General features: G+C 48.2%; 1 protein-coding gene across 1 annotated transcript in view; it reads right to left on the bottom strand.

The window, feature by feature from the left end:
• Positions 1-18,753, bottom strand: part of PLXND1 (plexin D1) — an 89,435-nt gene extending 70,682 nt beyond the window's left edge. The window contains exons 1-8 of the mRNA XM_078872456.1: positions 17,277-18,753; positions 13,073-13,249; positions 9,221-9,355; positions 7,744-7,844; positions 5,012-5,141; positions 4,038-4,197; positions 2,038-2,146; positions 120-225 (exon numbers count right to left, since the gene is read on the bottom strand). Coding sequence (XP_078728582.1) covers positions 120-225; positions 2,038-2,146; positions 4,038-4,197; positions 5,012-5,141; positions 7,744-7,844; positions 9,221-9,355; positions 13,073-13,249; positions 17,277-18,458 — 2,100 coding nt within the window. The 5' untranslated portion in view covers positions 18,459-18,753. The remainder of the gene's footprint in view (positions 1-119; positions 226-2,037; positions 2,147-4,037; positions 4,198-5,011; positions 5,142-7,743; positions 7,845-9,220; positions 9,356-13,072; positions 13,250-17,276) is intronic.
• Positions 18,754-20,901: the final 2,148 nt, after the last annotated feature.

Genomic DNA, 20,901 nt, shown 5'->3' with positions numbered 1-20,901 from the left:
TTAATGGCGTTCTAAAGTAATTTCGGCAAAAAGCAGATCGGCGCGGCATTCGTGCACTTAGACGTATCGGCGGCGATAAAGCGCGGCGCGCGCAGCCTCATCATCCTCGTGTTACGTACCGTAACCACGTTACTGACGTCGGAGCACTGCGACGGCGCGGACACGCAGCTGTGCTCGCCGGCGCACCAGTGGCAGGCCCATCTTCTGTCCGTGCAGCTGGTGCAACTGCTCGTGGTGGCAAAGCAACAAAAAAAAAGGAAAAGGCGCATCGACGCAAACGGTTGGGCGCGACGCGGTCCAGGCCGGGTCACGCGGCGAGGCGGCAACGCGAGCTGAGCGGTTGGCGTCGCTATTTCGCCGGCATTGTTGCACGGATTCGCGGTTGGATACCGGGCGACCGCCCTGGTTAATACTGCGGGCGTGTTGGCCGCGAATGCGCGCCGTCCATAGGCGGAGTTTGGCTTCTATATTTTGGGGGGCAGGCGGGCGGGCGGGTAGGGGTTCGCTTTGTCCGTCACATTAGGAATCCCGGGTGAATATAACTTCATTTTGTTTTATCTGAATTGTAAACTACTGAAAATAATTGTATAAAGGTGCCCATTTTGGTCGGAGTGTCGCCCCCCGCCCCCGTGCAAACTCCGTCCACGGCACCGTCCCTGCGAGTTGTGGACGTCACGGATCCCGCGACGTTGTTTGACGTTGTGTGAACAAGCGTAGGCCATGCGCGCTGGCGTCACGCTCAAAATAAATGTATCAGCAAGTCAACAACTTGACTAATTACTTCATTTGGTTACCCCCCCCCCCCCAACTGGCAGACTATACCCCCCATCTGTGAAACATAGCGCCTTTGTGGTAACCGTATGCTATGAGAATGGTGTGATTGCCAAATGTACGAATAATTCTCGTTGTTGTTGTTATTAGTAGCATATGGTCACTCGACACATCACCCCACTTGTGGCAGGCCAAGTGGTGGCTGAGACACAAAGAAGCTGTGGCCTCTACGACTGCTGCCTCTTTCCAATCTCCGTGTCTCACGCTGGCAGCAGATGACATACAACAAACATCAGTTGGAAGCAGCGTTCAAAGTGGTTTGCAAAGCGCCAATATGCCCGGAAGAAATATACGCCCATGTAAGAGCATTCTCTTCAAAATCATCATCGTCATCATCTCAGCCATGTCCTATCCACTTCTGATCGAAGGTCTGCACTGATACCTCACGATCCTGCAATGTAACAATCCGCCTAGCACAGTCGGTACAGGCTGATTTCATCACTCCAACTCATCAATGGACATCTTCCCAGATGCGTTCCATTCGTAAGCTGCGACTCCCATCATTCATGTTCCCCACCGACGGCCATCGACCCTTCTAACAGTGCATTACATACTGCATAGCGGTATGAGTGACGTTTCTGTACTTTGCATACTACGTAAAATTATTCTCACGCGTTCAAATCATATATTGGACGCCTTACAAAAGGTAATTTTTTTTGCCAGGCAAAAGAGGAGCAGGTACGATGTTTCACAGCCGTATAGCATATAGACTGGCACGGCCCACGCATTTTCATGGGATACACGGCCCGGGGTGCAAGGTGGGTAGGGTGGGTGATGATAAGCGCAACACCCTGTGAGGTGTGGGTGACGTCACTACAGGTTCACTCTCACTTGCGTGCCAACCAGCGAGTCAGTCAAAATGTTTTTTTTTATATATGTAACGGTGTGATTTTCCCCAAATAGATGTTTTATTTCTTTTGCGGGCACGTCGTGACAACCGTTAATTTGTTTGTCCGCATGCATTACCGGCATGCGTTGCCCCACTCTAACAACGAGGTTGCAAGCTGCGACGTGCACACAATTCACGAGGTTGCACGTGTCACCATATAGGTGGGCTGTGGCGTAAGTGACGGTGAATTGAAAAACACGTTTTTTTTAAGAGAGAAAAAAGGACAACGCTTGCGAAAAAAGGGGCAGATACCTAACAAGCAATAACAACCTCGACTAAAAAGAAAAGCAACTCGTTAAACAAGAAGTTGAACTTACGGAATGTTCACATGTATTGCTCCGATGTTTGAGCACTTGTAGAATGTCACGTTGCCTGACAGTATTCGGGTTTGGTTGTGCACCATGAAGACTGTCACCGTCCGGGAACCTGCGGTTGAGCGGGAAGCCACACGTTTCAGCGTTTCAGTTTGGCTACGCACAAGCAAACTGCTTTGTGACCGTTTGAGGAAATCCAGAATTGCGCTGGAATGTAGTCATCTAATGATCGACCAAAGGCTGGTGAATTAATATTTTTTTGTCTCGTTTTGTATTACTCATTTCTTCTATATTGTTTGTTCTGTTTCAAGTCTTCTTAAGATGTTAACTCCCTCGCTGGGCAGGTCGTGGGTTCGATCCAGACCCTGACGCCTGCTGTATATTTGGAGTTTGAATGTCTCTCCCCGTGGTAACATGAATTTTCTCCGGGTCCTGCGGTTTTTCCATCCGCATTTAGAAACGTGCTCTTTGAGTTTAACACGTGACCAATATCATACATAATAGAGGTTTTTGGGTTAGATCGCGTAAATATATAAATATGTCGTTAAAACCCGCCACCACCCGTGTGTTGGAGAGCTTGGCTGTACGAGTGACGAATTGGCACGTTCTGTTTAAAGTGACAACCCTTACTAGTTGGCTGTGTCGGGTGGTGGCGGGTTTTAACGACACATTTATATATTTACGCGATCAAACCCAAAAACCTCTATTATGGATGCTCTTTGAGTATTTGGCTGCTATACATGTCCACGTAATAAGCTACTTTGTTGAGCTATCAATTGTTGCCAGGTCGCTTCTGAAAAAGCGCTTTTTAGCTCAGTGGACATTAACAGGTAAAATACAAATAATTTTCAGTAATATCGTAGTATTTAGTCTAAGCGTGATTGGATGCATGCACAATGAGCTTCAGATTTGGCCTTAGCCAATGAATTGTCACGTGACTTCTAAAGAGCGATGGTATATAACATCATCTCTCGTACTCTATCTATCTACTGCTGGATGAAGGCCTCCGCACACTTTTCAGTCATGGAGGTTGTGTTACCATACTTCATCACAGGGCTGGTCAGTGCAGGCTGGGGGAGGGTATGCATCTCTACATGCATCTACGCCATGGTAGGGCACTAAGGCTTATACAAATACAGCGAGACTCTGCTTGCCCAAGCGTAAACGCACTCACACACCAACCCACAGGAGATGAGGCTCACAATCGACACTGTACGAATCCCAATTGCATGATCGCATTTCATTCCGCGGAGTGTCTAATGCTCGTGACCTTATTGATGTCAAGTTCAAGCAATTTGCATCGTGGCGTGCATCAAAAGCCAAAGGGATACTGAATATGATATTTATATTGACAGTGATCGAAGGTCAAGGCCTTGTACAGTTAGCATTGTACAGTCATCCCGGAGGAGCAAACGCGAACAGGAGCATCTGCGTCGTGGCACCTGCCCGATGGCAAATTCCCGCGAACCGTAAGTGAACAACGTGACACCAGATTAACCGTGGTGCATTGGGGTGGGGGGAGGGGCAAGCGCTGGTGGTCGACTGGTGGCCCTGGCACTGTCGGCTTCAGGTGTAGGCAACGTGGAAACGTTCCGAGATTCCTGGGAGGTGCAGCAATGTCAGGTCCTGAAGTCGGGTGGCTGTGATTGGCGGATGCGTGCACGTGAACTGCTCGCGCGACACCACCGAGGGCGCCTCGGTCTACATCGTAGGAGGCTGGGGTTGCCACCTGTCCTGGTTGTAATCACCAAATAAAACATCGGCACTCACATTGTAAATGTTGTGGGTTTACTCTCCACCACACCGGGAGTAACTGGCACGTTTTGTTCACTTGACAAACCTTACTAATTGGCATGTATGGGGTGTTGGCAGGTTTAACGACGTATTTATATTTACGCAATCTCACAAAAAAACGTTATTCTTGCGCCAGGGCCCAAGACTGCTCATGCCACGCGACTGCTCATGCCACGTGACTGTTCACGCCACGCGTCTGCTGGGCACACCTTCGTTTGAGGAGAGCTGAGAGAGGTTGGCGGGTGGTGGGAGGCTGCAGGCCAGCGTGGAGTTTACGTAGCTGAGCTTGGTTTTGGTCGCCTCATACTCACACCACAAGTCCAAGTCTTTGAGCTCAGGGACAAGGCCTGACACCTGAACCTTGACCTCCTGCAATCGCGCCAAGCATATCACGTACAGGCACACGTCGGTGTACAGAGGAGCACACAGAGAAAATCTCGCGCACACTCAAAGGTACGGAGAAATTTGCTCACCTCCGAATAGCACGGTTGACTACGTACAGTGCGAAATCAGTTTAACATACATATATAGAGAAAGATACACATACAGAGAAAAGCATGCATACATACAAAGATAAACGTACACACACACACAGAAACTCACCCAAGTATGTGCAGACAGAGAAACTTACACAAACGTACAGAGAAACCGACACACGCACGTCTAAACTCCCCCACATGAAATTCATTCAGAGAAATCTGACACACACAAAGACACCCACACAGAAACTCACATATACACACGTAGATAAAAAAAAAACACTCACAAAGTCTCACACATACAGAAATATAAAGGTTTGCATTTAATGGGCACTTACATGCCACAGCATCTCAAAGTGCCTTACATCTTATCACGATCATTACAATGCCAAACTGAAGTTTTTAAATTTGAGTGCGACGTTTCGCTGGTAATTACATCCAGCATCATTCAGCAATAGCCCGATGATGCTGTATGTAATTACCCGCCAATCGTCGCTGTCAGCAAATCAAGTGCAAGAACTTTCGTTTGATTTTTACAGAACTTCTTGTTAAACTATATATATATTTCTTCACCTACGTGACTTTACCAAAAGAACCAAAGAGTATGGGTCCTTACAGTCACGAAAACTTCAAATCTAGAATAAACTATAGGCGTCCACTTCAACACACAATCACTAGCTTAAGAACAATCACGTGGGGCTGACCTGCGGTCTCTCATCCGCGTTGATGTACGTGGTGGTAAACTCCAGAGTAGGACACAGAGTCATCCCAGAGCCAATGTCCACCCAGTGTGAGGCCACGCTGGAGTGAGGGCACCTATTTTGCAACGTGCATCTGTTTGCGCGCACACACAGCCACACACACACAGCCGTCATGCACGCAGAACGCCACGGTGGCCAGATGTTTACTACCTCGCCTGGTATGCAGGAGGTCGTGGGTTCGACCCCGACCATTATCCTATCTTAAAGGAATGTATATACCCCTGACCACGAGTCCATTCATCCCACAGTGACTTGCGCACAAACAGCATAACAAAGAGCGGCTTAATCGTATCTAATTCATTTATCCACCCAGCAGTATAACAAAAAGCAGTAATTGACCACTTCACAACTCCTCCTCCCCCGCTGCCCTTCCTGGCTCCTCCCCCCTTAACCACTATATAAGGTACAGATATTTTGCTGTGACGGTTTCACCTGAAGACGGAAGCTTGTGTTGCCTCCAAAACGTCGTGATTTTATTGTTTTAATTTTATTAATATTAATTTCATTTTTTACCTACGTGACTTTACCGAAAGAACTAAGAGAATGTATATAGTGCCTTAACCAAGGCGCTTTACAGATGATTAAGAACGGTGCTTATGAATGAAATGGTGGAGATTAGGTGAATAACATAGATGAGAGGAAGCAATGGGGCAAAACTGTGTACGCGTGAATTTGTTGAAAGTGAAATTGGTGACAGTAAATGATGATGAATGGGGAATGAGTGATAGCCATATAATGAGAATGTGAAGAGGGAACGGTAGCGGTGGTGGTTATGAAGGGGAAATTAATGGGTTGCGGGGTGAGCTCGGGATAACAAGTGAGTTTTGGGTGAGGAGTGGAAACTGGTGAGCGAGGGTGACCGTTTAGAGTATTTGACCCTGATGCCTGCTATATATTTGGAGTTTGCATGTTCTCACGGTGGTGGCGTGGGTTTTTCTCTGGGTCCTCCGGTTTGCCCTCCGACATTTAGAAACGTGCGTTTTGAATTTTTGGCTGCTATACATTTGCACGCGATAAGCCACTCTGTTGAGCTATCATTTGTGGCCAGGTCGCTTCTGAAAAAGAGCTATGTAGCTCAGTGGGCCTTAGCTGGTAAAATAAATATATAGTTTATTTAGTTACCTTCCCATCATCCAGATGGAGATTTAAACGAGCCACACATGTTTAACAAGCCTGATTGCTGTCAAAACTGGTCCAGAGTTTGCTTGCTTTAAACGAATGCTGCTTGGTAAGATTGGTCTTGGAAAGCTGGTCGGATGATGGACTTAAGAGATATTTTTTAAATTGTAGAGGCAAAACGGAATTTAGATTATATTTGCTGTTTCCCATATCCGCCCCCCAGAAAAGCGTAACGAGATTGGATGCATACACGTAACATGTCCACTGTTGTTGCACTTCTCAAACAAAGTAATTGGGCAAAACATTCCAAAGCAGCCGCCCTCCTGAAAATATCTTGGAGGCATTCCTGGATAAATAAATAACATTTATAATTAGTGACTTCAAAACAATCCTTTGCAGCTGTAGTTTTGCTGTTCAAGCACACAGCAACGGTGAAAGGGAAATGTTCCTGGGGGAGTTTGAGATGCAACAGCTGTGCACTTCTGGCTACGGAGGATTCATGGGGGTCATCACTGCTAGATTTGAAGCTTTCGTGACTGCAAGGATTCATACTCTTAGGTTTTTTCGGTAAAGTCACGTAGGTAAAAAATACAATTAAAAGTTAATCAAAGTAATAATGGAAATAAAATAAAATAATAAATCACGACGTTTCGGAGGCAACACAAGTCTCCGTCATCAGGTGGGACCGTCACAGCTAAAATTACTGCATCAAGTGAGGACAATTCCAAAAGACCAGCCCTTAAATACAAGTTAAGGGGGGAGGGGCTTATCTGAATGTGGTAACCAGGGAATGGAACGTGGGGGTGGAGGGCGGGGCTACGTCTAGGACTACGTCCAGGACTTCATTTCACTCGTTGATCGTCTGGAACGCTGGCTGCTCGGCTGGCGTGGAGTAGGGATTATGTCAGCATAAAGCACTACTACCAGTGGCGTACGGAGCACACCTATTCACAGCAATGCTGTAGTGCTGTTATCCTGTGTCCTTGATTGGAGGTCATCCAATCAAGAGGTTTTGGTATCGAACGAGAGAATCAAGAGGACGGAAAACGAACGAGTCGGTCTTTCGGCAGGTTCGGAAATAAAGGATGAGGCCCGATGTCAACCTTGCCAAGAAGGCAACGTGACTGGCATGTTTTGTCAGAGGGGAGGGCTTACTGCGGGATGCTCTGGTGGGTAGGGTGATTGGTAAAAAAAATGTCTGGAGGTCGAAAGAGGAAGGCGCTGTTTGAAAGATTGCAAAGTGGGGAGGTGTCCTGGGAAATTCAACGGGAAGCACAAGATCTGACTGGTTGGAGGAAGAGTGGGTCACTTAGGAGAAAAACTCAAGAAGGATGTTCCTGTACTCCGATATGCACAAACCACCGCACGCATCACCATGGTTATCACGGGGACAAGGCAAGGCGGATGTCACGTCCCTGATTAGCGCGATTGGCTATGCACGGCGCAAAATAATAAATACATACTCCGAAAAGATTTCCCGGAACATCGTTCCGGACTGCTGCGGCTGAAACGAAAAACCGCGCCGCGCAGGAGGGCGGGAGAGGGTGCCGGCTCACCTGCCCAGCAGCGTGCACCAGCCGCAGTATGGGTCCCCGGCGTGCAGGCAGCTTGCGCACGAAGTGTGGTGGGCACACCGCGTCACCTTCACTCGCCCGATCTGCGGCGGGTAAGTGCAGGAAACGAGATCATTCACAGCGCTGTAGGACACCAGGGAACGCAGTCACCGTTCCGAAATTGGCACAGTCTGACTAACGGTGGGATTTGTATGTGCGTCTGTGTTTAGGTCGACTGAGCCTCAAATGAGTACCTGGTGCGGTATGTAAACATGACAACTAGGGAGACAAAGGCGGCCAGGGAGTGGTGCTAGCTACCCACCCCCTCGTGCGCCGTTCCAGCCTTCACAGTTGCTCACTAACAGCACTTTCTCAGAAGTTTGTTAAAAGGCTATAAGGGGGATCTTTGTCTTTCTATGTGCTGGGGAGCGAAAGCGCAGTGAGTAAGCACACTGCACAACACAACCCGGTTTCCCAAGTTCGATTCCCGCACATGGCAAACATCAGTGGCAAACATATACCAGTCCTCAGCCTCCGCTAAGTCGACTCAATCGTAAATGAGTACCTGGTGCAGTGTGTAAACATCAGCACTGGGGAGACAAAGGTGGCTGGAAGTGGTGCTAGCCACATCACCCCCTCGTGCATCGTGCTTGGAAACAGCACTGCCCCAATATCTAATGTAGGCGATAAGGTGAAAGTCGTCATTGAATTTGGTTGTGTTAATGTATGTGTGTGTGTGCGCTAACTCTAAATGTTGGTGTGTGTTGTGTGTTCATTGTGAATGTGTGTGTGCTGATTGTGTGTATGTGTGCACTGACTCTAAATGTTGGTGTGTGTTGTGTGTTCATTGTGAATGTGTGTGTGCTGATTGTGTGTATGTGCGTGCTGACTCTGTGAACGTGTGTGTTCATTGTGAATGTGTGTGTGTGCTGATTGTGTGTGTGTGTGTGCGCTGACTCTGTGAATGTGTGTGTTGTGAGTTCATTGTGAAAGTGTGTGTGTGCTAATTGTGTGTATGTGTGCGCTGACTCTGTGAATGTGTGTGTTGTGAGTTCATTGTGAATGTGTGTGTGTGCTGATTTTGTAAACGTGTGTGTTGTGAGTTCATTGCGAATGTGTGTGTGTGCTGATTGTGTTTGTGTTTGCGCTGACTCTGTGAACGTGTGTGTGTGTTGTGAGTTCATTGTGAATGTGTGTGTGTGCTGATTGTGTGTATGTGCACGCTGACTCTGTGAACGTGTGTGTTCATTGTGAATGTGTGTGTGTGTGCTGATTGTGTGTATGTGCGCGCTGACTCTGTGAACGAGTGTGTTGACCGTGCGTGCTAACCAGGGGGAGGAAAATGTTTGCAACCGTCCCTCGGCCACATCCATAGCCCACACAGCATGCGGGATTTATTATTCGTGAGAACGTCGGTTGGCGCGTGCAGTCGAGTGCAAGTCCTGCTGCCACGTGCCCGCACACCACACCACCCACGCACCTTGCTGGAGGTCATGACGTACAGGAAACTGTTGTCCGCCGGGTCAAAGAGCATGTTGGGGTGAACTGGGTTCCCGTAGTCGAGCAGCTCCGTGTCCATCACCTTCACGCCGCTGCCAGCGTCACCTTTGACTGCCTGGCGCACACCAAACGCAGTGCGTGTTCACTCCACTGTTGAATCAAGAAATGTTAACTACCTCGCCTGGTGTACACGAGGTCGTGGGTTCAATCCCGACTTTGACGCCTGTATATTTGGAGTTTGCATGTTCTCGCCCGCGAAAAATGTCCACGTGATAAGCCACTTCGTTGAGGTATCATTCGGTGGCCAGGTCGCTTCTGAAAAAGAGCGATATAGCTCAGTGGGGCCTTACCTGGTAAAATAAAAAGTTTTGTTTAATTTAATTGCCCGCGAAGGCAGATCCACGAAGTCAGATCCACGCTTGAAATATGTGCGTGCTCGTTATCCTAATCACGAAGTGGCATTGTATTTGTGCACGATGTGTCAGCCAATTAGAGGCTGTAGTTCTAATAAAAAACACATTTTCCACCTTCCTTGATAGAAGATAAATGTTCATTAAGTACCGTGGCGTTGGATGTACTCAGACGAACTGACATTCATCCGTGCTGGCACGGTGCAGTCAACACTTTTGTTCGTACCATGTATGCCTAAGTGTCAAACTATTGACTTATAACTAAGCCCCATGTTCTTAAACTACGTACGATTACTTTTCAAACGACCACTTACAACTATTATTAGGATACGGACACTGAGTTTTTTTTCATTGTGAGGCTGCTTGTATTTGGATCCGTACTCGCAACATTCATTGCAAGGCAGGATTTCAAACCTGCGCACCATTACCCTACGCTACCCGACATCTGCAATGCGCTCATACTCCTCGAATCAGCATCGATTTCATTGGACTCACGCGGTGACTGCCAAAAACCCCCAGAGTTGAACGTGTTGCGGCTCAAAGGTGTGAATACCATGAAAATAATTTGCTCATTCACCTGCACATACTCTTTGGTTCTTTCGGTAAAGTCACGTAGTTAGAAATAAAATAAATCACGACGTTTCGATCGCAAGAACTTTGCCTGATGACGACTGCTTGTGTTGTGATCGAAACGTGACTTTACCGAAAGAACCAAAAAGTATGGATTCCTGCAGTCACGAAGCTTCAAATCTAGATATTCACCTGCAATGAGATAAACAGCTGTTACACGAGCGGGGGGCGGTGACGCGGCTCAGCGGTGACGTGCTCGCCGCTTGCTGCAGAGGTTCCCGTTTCGAATCACGCAGCTGGTCTATGGTTAAGCCACCACGGTGGCGAGATGTTAACTACCTCGCTTGGTAAACAGGTCGGGGGTTCGATCCCAACCCTGACGCCTGCGGTGTAGAACTTTTGGATGACCTTGTCCTATCGGCGAAACAAATTAACCGCCGGAATATCAGTTTTGGCGGGCACAAATTAGAAAAGGCTAATGAAAAAAATCTGGTTGTAGGCATAGACTCGATTATATTTGTGTGAATGTAATCTTAATATCCCCTCCAGAAAATAATTTGCATTTTCATGAGGCACTCGCTCAGCTCCAATGTGCTAAGTGAAGGGGCAGCAAATTGTAATTGGAGAAGCACAGATGAGATACATTCTCATCACAGTAGAATTTGGTTATGTATTTTTTTTTATTTATCTCTTTAATAATTAAACATCGCAGCTGTTTAGACGAACGCAATTACACCGCTTGTAACCCAATTTCTTTCCGATCGTGCAAACCAGCACTGATCGCAACGAATTAACAAAGAAGCATCTGGGGGCTGAGTGTGTGTGTGTGTGCCGTGCCGGCCTTCACAGGTGCTCGCTAGCAACACTTGTCTCAACGGTCTGTCCAGATTTTACGGGGGAACCTTTGTCTTTGCGTGTTGCGAGAGCAGAAGTGCAGAGATTAGCGCCCCAGATGGCTGTGATCCCGTTGGAGTTCGATTCCCGGCCACGGCTAACATCGGCGGTAATCATCTGAACCGGTCGTGGGCCTCCACTGGTTCGACTCTAAAATTAGTACCCGTTGTGGAATGTAAACAGCAGCACTGGGGAGACAAAGGCGGCTGGGTGCGGCGCTGGCTGTACCACCACCCCTCCTGCTCCATACCAGCCTTCAAAGGTGTTCTGTACTGGGCAGCTTGGTGGTTGTGGGGTTGTGCGTGTGAGATTGGGGGTGGATGGGTCATGCGTTCAGTGCGTGGGCCGAGGTCGGTTGCCCTCATGGCACCACCGCTGTGGTTGCGCTCACACAGAACCAAACGTTTGGCTACCGCAATTTTCAGTCTTTCGCCCCCCCCCCCCCCCCCAAAACTGTGTTCCAACCGTGCTCGGGCGTCGTGACGCAAGACGAAAAATCAAACTCAAAACGGTCTGCACAAAGGGATGTCACGGGACTGCTTCCGAAAATCTCTTCAAGTTGCTACTCATCCTTGCGTGTGAGTTGGGGAGGCAGGACGGCGCAGCGCTAACGCTTGCGCTTCACAGCAAGCGCCATCTGGGTTTGATTCCTCACTAGGATGTATTACTGTGGAGTTTATTTATTCTCCCCTTGTTATAATTGATTTCCGCCGGATTCTCCCAGTTTCTTCCCACGACCAAAAACAACACACACAATGTCAATCTTGCTAAAAATTGAGAAAACTTTCGAAAAATGTACCCACAATCATTCACACAGCGATCGCCGGCCACTACTGGCAGACTAACGGCCAGCGCCACCCTTCGCTGCGTCAGGTTTCGTTACGCGACAGATCAAGTAAAATGTAAATGCAAGCTTCATTCTATCATGATTGACACTGGGCGGCAGCATATTCCTACCCACCTCGCTATGGTCGCGAGATGTTAACTATCTCGCCCAGGATACAGGAGATTGTGGGTTCCATCCCGAACCTGACGACGTCTGTTGTATATTTTGAGTTTGCGGTGTTCTCTCTCCCATTGGCCGCGTGGATTTTTCTCCGGGTCCTCCCGTCCTTCCCTCCACATTTAGAAACGACTTGCGTTTAGAGTATTTGGCTGCTATAAATTTCCACGTGATGATAAGCCACTTCGTTGAGCTATCATTTGTGACCAGGGCACTACTAAAGAAGAGCTACATAGATCAGTGGGCTTTAACTGGTAAAATAAAAATATATATATCAATAATACATTTCCAATATAAATATGTGCAGCATTACCTGTGCACAACAAGCCATACTTATAAAGGTATTCCGATCGTAGCTGCTGAAGCGTATTCTCTTCTGTTTCATGGTATGCATGTTGAACTTCTTTCGCACCATACACAGCCAAACTTCTAATCTGAGGTGTGGGATTCATGTATCCACACAGCGATCGCGTTACGTTAGCCATGCGGTGTAACAACGATGGCAACATGCTGCCAAACATCTAATCACCACGCCCAGACAATGCCATGCAGAAGTGCGTTTTCCGCTGGTTGCAGAGGTCCAAGGCGGTCACGGTTCCATATACACTCGCCGTGAAAACAGGCCGCCGTCTGATTCGCGGCAGACGTTAAATATTACACGGCATTATTCAGAAAGAGCGCATCACGGTCCAATTCGCCAAATTTATCGATTGCACGTAAATTACTTAATTTGGAAACCACGTGGCAACACCACCCTCTGTCTACTGGCAGCGCAATGTCCACTTGCTTGCCAGCGCTAAGTTCACCCCGTGCCTTGCAGGGACAGCCGCCACTGTGTGTCTGTCCCCTGCTGCGGGGTGGCTAGAGACGTACCGCGTGGGAGGCACGGTGTAAATATCACGTGGTGATGATGACGACGACGACAACGACGGCGACGACGATGACGACGACGCACCTTTATGAGATGACCCGTGGAGTTGCCCAGGAAGAGCACGGTGAAGCCGTGCAGCCTGATCGCCGCTACGGCCGTGAGGTTGGGCTGCGTGAAGACGAGATGGCCGCTCACAGGTGCCAGCACCACCAGCAGGTTTTCCATGTGAGTCCCACCACAGTTGGCTTGCTCGGGGGTCAGCTGACAAAAGACACAGACAAAGATCCCCCCCCCCCCGTATATTCTTAACAGTCTTTCGGGGCAAGTGCTTTTAGCGAGCACCTATGAAGGCCGAAACGGGCCAGCACCACGCCCGGCCGCCTTTGTCTCCCTAGTTGGCCATGTTTACACATTGCACCGGGTACTCAGTCGACCTAGGGGAGGCCCAGGAGAGGTTCAAATAATCGTCACCGGCGTTGGACGTGAGCGGGAATCAAACTCGGGTCGCCGGGTTCGTAGTGCAGTGCGCTAACTGCTGCACTACCGCTCCCCACACACAGACACACACCGGGATCAACAAATTAAATGTGAACCACAGGTGAATTCAAAGCGACAGCATCACATGCAGGTGCAGTAAATAATTAATGCACTCACCACCATCCCATATTCCGTGTTCGTATAACCTTGATCAAATTGACTGCTACATAAGAACACGTTAACAGTGATGTTTTTTCTGGCCCCCTGGCGTTTTGGGTCTCTGCTCAGTAACCGTGATATAAACCCAACTTTAAAACCTAAAGGGAGTTACACTAAACCGCTGAACGTAGTGCAGTGTGCTTCCTTGTTTTATTCTAATGTAAATATATCTAATGAACTGACCTTTATGGGTTGATTTACTTCCACTGTACATATATGTTGTAGATTTAAACATGCATCCTCGAAAAGGAACACTGGAATGCAGATTTGTTAAATATAGATGACCCCAGGAATCGTGCACACATTCGCTCCAGCAAACGAATCCCTTTGTTGAAACTCGAAGTCATTCTTCATTTTTCACTCATTGGGAGTGTCGCATCCTCTCGTGTGTAGGCCCCAAAAGTTTGGAATTCCCTTCCTCTGACCAAAGTGCACTTCCATGCCGAAGGCGCAAGGTCGTCTTCTTCCTCTTGTCTCTTCTCTAGGATTGACGTTTGGCTTATCAGTTCCGTCTCTGGCCTGCATTTCTCTTAATCTCGTTTGTAGTTTAGATTCGTATTTATTATATATAATGTTTAAAAATATATATATATTGTGTGTTTGAACGTCTTTATGTATTAAGGTAAATCGCAACACTTTTCAAAAGCCGTTGATGCCGGCGAATAGATATTCTCTCATTCTTGAACAGCAAAAAGTTTACCAACCGTGTATCGGCATCCCAGCAGCGTGCACGGCAGTGTTGCGAAGTGCACGCACTAGCTAGTTTAGTGTTACGAACATGGACGACTGGAGCAATCAAGGCATTCTGTGAAAGCCTTGAAGTCAACCCGCACTCACTGAGAGAGGTCGATCCATCTCTGCTGCTGCTCCCAATGTCTGGAAGCCCCTCCCGTAGGTGTGTGCCACTCACCTCCTCAATCTCGTTCTAGTCTAGGCCCAACACATCGTTGTCCTCTAGCTGCGACTGAACGTGTCATTTATATAACACATCTTTGGTCGCACGTTCTGTGTAGTGTACTACCATCCCCATCGCCTTCACCAACAACAAAAAATCTGTCATCTTCTCGTGTGCCTGATAATAATTTCAACGGGTGTAAAGCACACGGTAGTCACTCACTCCCAAAGAGAGAGAATGACTCAGAGGCGCGAGGAATCACGGACAAGCAGGAAAGGCAGCAAAGGTGGTGATCTGGCGCCAAATTCCCCCTAAACCTCTGCGATCCGCTCAATATCTGAATGTATTTTCGGTCAATTAATGAGTGTTTACTTGTGGGATGAAACCGAAGCACCTTAAAAAAAAACACGTGTGCGAGGGGGCAACACTCTATCCCATACCGACGGAACGGGCTTAAGTCCACATTTGCTGTATCGCCTTCTGCTGACGAGCCACGGAATGGCATCTCACCGCCCCACGGGAAGGAAGTCTCACAGTGCCGGATTACAGGAGGTGTGCATAGCCACCACCCTTGTACAGCGACTTATGATATGGTCACAGTCACACGTTACGTATAAATTAAACACCCTTTCTGTATGGCAACCATGGTCAATACACTGCTGGATGAACGCCTCCCCACGCCGCCGCAATCTCCACGATCCAGTGATCTAGCAACCCTACCTAGCACCTGCACACGAGCTGATTTCATCACTCCGTTTCCATGGTTGACGTACTCCCTCGGACGCCTTCCTTCGTAAAATGTTTTATTAAATAGTTAAATTTAACTTGTCATCTCAATTGCTCCACAGAGGTCCCGCTGAGTGTAAACACTTTTTTTATTTGAATGTTTGGACAATTCCACCACAGTGCGTATGCACGTTGAACTTCTTTTGCACACATATGATGGGATAACACTCAAAGCTGGACACACATTTATTAAAATAATCAACTTGCTGTATCATCATCCCCTGGCGACCTCGATCAAGAAGTCCACAGCAACTCCGATTATCACGGTTGGCTACGTACGGTGCGAAAGAAGCTCAACGTACATACACACGCCGTGGCTACAGCTGATAATTCACTGGTCAACACACTTTTTCTGGCATAAAGTATGCCAACGGTCTGGCATCAGTTTTTGTCTATCACATCAGGTTTTTGAGATATCAAATATTGCATTTAAAAAAAACTGCAGAAGAAAAATATTAAATAAATGTGGATATCTACATAAAATGATATTATAAACACACTATCCTAAAAATACAGCACCATATTTTAACACTAAAGCAGTCACTGACTCGCAACAACTTGCAATCATAAGTGACGGAGTTAATTTCGGGTAAAATCAATTAAAATGGGGTATGCCGATAGCATAAAAAATGTAGATGTGATAGAGCAAATCTGAGATCAGATTTGGAATCAGCACCCTGAAATTAGTCTAAAACAGCTGCAAAAGTCCAGGCCAGAAATTGTTTTTTTTGTTGACCAGTGTAATGACCACACTGCACCTCGCCAATGCTTTCTTACACCTCCTCCATATCGCCACAGCTGCTGCACGGCACACACGCATTCCAAATATCTGCCGTAGCAGTCTCCATAAACAATCTGGTCTTCAGTCTATCCCTTTGATCGCCAGACCCAGAGCTGCCCTCCTACGTTCTGCACACGTGTTCTACGCAGCATCAGCGTTCTTTACTTATTCATTCATTTACCACATCTACAACGCTGAACACTGGGGGCACTTTCACGAATATCCGTGCACCGACTCGAATACACTGCGTTACTCAAGGAACCCTTTCCTCGCCTCCAAAACGCTGAAAACACAGGCGTGGCCAACAGACAGCGTGCCCGCAGACTTCCACGCCCTCTGCAAAAGTGGCAACAGCAGCAGCAGCAATCAACTTTCCCAATGGGTGAAAACAAAATAGAAATAGCCTCTTATCATTTTTGGCAATAAAACAGCTGTTAAGATGTTCAAACACCAAATAGGTACCTATTGCAAGGCACCCAAGTCTGCATTTGACCACACATATTTGTGGCAAAAACGTGTTCTTTTTTCAGCTTTTTGAAACCGGCAAAAAAAAGGTCACGTAGATATCAACTCTCCTAGTTGATCCACTCACCATAAGCGACACTTTCAATGCCCTTTCAAAAGTGGCAGCGGCAGCGATCAACTTTCCAAATGGGCGCAGCGGTGGCCAGATGTTAACTCCCTCGCCTTGTATACAGGAGGTCGTGGGTTCCATCCCGACCCAGACGCCTGCTGTCAATTTGGAGTTTGCGTGTCTCTCTCCCCGTGGTCGCGTGGATTTGTCTCCGGGTTACTCCGGTTTTTCTCTCCACATTTATCGAAACACGCGTTTCCAGCCTTTGGCTGCTATACAATTTCCGCGCTATCACTTGTGGCCGGGTCGCTTCTGAAAAGAAACGAGAAAGATACGCTTTCCCACCTGATGACGGACGCTTGTGTTGCGCCCGAAACGTCGCGATTTATTTCGTTTCATTTTCTACCTACGTGACTCTACCGAAAGAACCAAAGAATTTGGATTCCTGCAGTCACGAAAACTTCAAATCAAGGGAGAAGCAGTCCAGCCCAATGGTTACAATAATTTTGAAGGGGGTGGTCTGGGAGGAGGTTGGTGAAAACAGATGAACTTTTACCGTCAGCGTGGAGGTCGTTCCGGCCTTTTTGCACGTCTCCGACTTGTCCATCTTGAAATCCAGGGCGGTCATGACGGGCAAGTGACGGGTGAAACAGTCCTTGCGAGCATTGGCGATCCGGGTGTCGATGTCGCCCAGGGGGAACTCGCACACGATGGTGCTGCCGTTCTTGAAGCTCTTGAAGAGGACGTAGAGGAGGTCGCGGCTCACGAAGGCCGACTGGATGTTGTCGTACTTCTCGCCGCAGTCGATGCTCAGCTGCACGTACGATTCGTGAATGCGCGTGTTGCTGAGACAGATGCGGACGATGGATGTCTTGTAGTTGTTCTCCTTGGCGTCGCCCGTGTTGTTGTTGACCAGGATGTACACGTAGTTGTTCACCGCGAACATGTCGACGAACTGCAGCTTGCTCCTCACCTTGTTCTCGCCGCTGATCTTGAAGATGCTCTCCTCCGAGTCGTACTCGTAGCTGAAGAGCCTCTCCTTCTCGCTCACGTTCATGCTCCTGAAGGCGATCTCGGGCGTGTTCTCGTAGCGGTAGTCCGGCGGACTGCCCGACGGCTTCCAGTAGTCCGACCCTTGCCCCGTGAACGTTGCCCCGACCATGATGCCGTACTTGCTGCCGTCGATCCTCACCAGTACGCCCACCGTGGGCGCGTCGGCGTGGTTGGAGGCCATGTACAGGTTCTTGGTGTTGAGCTTCTCCGTGCTCACGACGACGTCGACGATGCTGCCCAGACGCCTCACCTCGCACGCGCCCTGGTGGACGCTGCCACAGCTCAGCAAGATCTGCTGCTCCGAGTCCACCACCAGCAGCTTGTTGTAGTTGTCCGTGCTGGTGCGCTCGTGCACGCACGTGGGGGACACGGTGGGCGCGTGGCACAGCATGCTGTCGTTGATCGGCCCGGTGGAGACGCTGTCCTCTCGACGCAGCGTGTCGCTCAGCTGGTAGATGTTGTTCACAGTCCCCACGTACACCTTGCGAAAGACGCCGTCCACGGCGAAGTTGTTGGTCTTCTCGCCGAACTGGAACTTGCCGTGCACGTGGAAGCCGTGCGCGGACCGCGTGAGCAGTTGCTGGACGATGGCTACGACAACGATGATGGTGGTGGTGATGGAGAAGACGCTGGGCAGGTGAAACGCCCGGACGGTGGCCACCGCCGTTCCTCCTCCCGCTCGCATGTTGAGCCCCCTCGGGGTTTTATTTTTTCTCCCTCCCCACCACCACCTCTCTATCTCTCTTCTTCTTCTGGTCGTCAACTCGCCAAATCGCTGCCGCGCTCAAACGACGGTCATCACTCGATGTGGTTCCACTCCTTTACGAGAACGGCATCAGCCACTGGCGCTACAGAGAGCGAGACGGGAGTGAGGCGGTCGGGCGGGGGGTAGAGATGTCCTCGGCTCGCGAACACAAATACAAAACAAAAGTTTGGCGTGAGTTCTCTCTCTCTCTCCGCTTTAACTTACAACTGCGTCCGCTTCCTAACAGCCCATTGTCCCGTGTGCACGTTTCCTCTGGCGTGCGCGCGTGTGTGCGTGCGGTGTGTGCGGTGCGCGTGTGTGCACGTGCGTGTGCGCGCGTCTCAGCGTGCGCGCGCTGTGTGACCGATATCGTGACAAGGAAGAGCGGAACTTCCCCGAGCTCATGATCTTCATGAGGCTCTCTCTCTCCCTCTCTTTCCTCTCCGCCTGCCCTCCCCTCCCCCCTCTCTCTCTCAGCCTCCTCTCTATGCATTTCCACCCCTTGCACGCAGCCAGCCAATTGCACACGCACACTTAGACACGCACGGTCACACATACACACGCGTGCGTAACGTAAGGCAGTGATGTGCCATATTGCGTTGCGTGTAGCCATCCGCTCTGCCAGCCCTTCTGTTTGTTTACATAGTGGCTACTGACTACCCCATCCTTCCTTGCACGGCTCTCTCTCTTTCTCTCCGTTCTTTCTGGGGGAAAAAAAACCGTACGTTGATTTTTGTTGTTGATGTTGTTGTTGCAAATGTTATATGCCCTCTCAGTGTTGCCCGTATTTGTTCAGTATAATGTGCGTACGTCGAGCGAAGCCGGAATAATCATGGTGCTGCTTGCTGCTGCTGCTGTGATATGTGATGCGATGATGTTGCTAGCTATGGTAGTTTTATCTCGAGAAAGGCGGCACTGTGCGTCTCTCTGCGCGCGTGTGTGTACCCAATGAAGTCGTGTAACACTGCTCGGTGAATTATTTGCAAGGTCGTGAGATATGTCGACTGCTTTGGGTAAGGGCAGGCCTTCATCCAGCAGTGGATTGATCATGGCTGCTGCTGGTGATGATGGTGATGATGATGATGTATACGTGTCCTTGTGTTGTTGCTTTGCATTTGGTTGCTTCTGCTGCCCACTGATGGATTGCGTTGTTTGCGGATTATAAAGGATGACTGTTTAGTTGTCATACAGAAATAGAAGTTACATTTTTGTTAAAACACACACACACAGATCCCTGTGTGTTTGTGTTTTATCTTGCGAATCGCTGTCCAATACACCAGTACGTACAGTATATATATGAAATATACTGTTTTTATGACAGCTTAAATTATGCGTGTCCTTTGCATTTTACCTATTTTCTAATGAACACTTTTGCCGCTCTACGTGACATTAATTGACGATCAGTAATTCGCGTTATAGACTATTATTGATTTTTGATAATTATGGAGTAGCAATTACGCATTTAAATCATACACAGTCGTCTTCATTACAGAACCACGTGAATCACTAATGACCAGAGGTGGGACAAAGTCATTGTTATGCAAGTCCAAGTCGAGTCGCAAGTCATCAAATTCATGACTCGAGTCTGACTCGAGTCCAAGTCACATGACTCGAGTCCACATCTCATAGGTGGGACAAAGTCATTGTTATGCAAGTCCAAGTCGAGTCGCAAGTCATCAAATTCATGACTCGAGTCTGACTCGAGTCCAAGTCACATGACTCGAGTCCACACCTCTACTAATGACTAACAAACAATTCTTTCCCGATGATGTGTTTTTTATCTTCTCTCTCTCTGGGAATAGCCCTGTACATGATTAACTCTTGACTAAACCAACGTTATTATTTGTTTACCTTTCCGAAGAAAATATTTGTAACCGACGTGTACATTTAATCTGTAAAATCCCCTTCTTTAGACCACGTTCCGTTTTCACTCGGAAAAATTTGCATTACGCACGATTAAATATATTTATTTGCGATCAGTTACTCAATTAAGTGTTTAATAAAATGTTGTCCACCGTCTTCATTGCAGCACGCACACGGCATTTTGTATGAATATTCAACTCGTTTAAGCATTGCCGTGTGTATTTGGTATTAAACCAACATGCAACAGCTGCAAATCCTCGGCAATCTCATATCAGCGTCAACAAAGATCAAACAAAAACAGAGTGCTTCTGCAACCCTGGGCACACTCAGTGCATTTTAATTTCAGGGTGAACCATTTACAGATACATCATTGCTTTCTATTGAGCCACCTTTTTTTTTACTCAACAGGTGACGATTGCATTACGGTTTTGTGAATGCTGCGTTGGACAAAGTGTATCATCAGGAGAGGTATTGAAATATTTAAGAAGTGCATTGAGATTGGTGGGGGATGCATAGAGGT

Source organism: Lampetra fluviatilis, chromosome 34, assembly GCF_964198595.1.
Source record: "Lampetra fluviatilis chromosome 34, kcLamFluv1.1, whole genome shotgun sequence".
Classification (NCBI taxonomy): Eukaryota; Metazoa; Chordata; class Hyperoartia; order Petromyzontiformes; family Petromyzontidae; genus Lampetra; species Lampetra fluviatilis.
The sequence above is the reverse complement of the archived record's forward strand: the minus strand, read 5'-3'. Positions and strand labels throughout refer to the sequence as shown.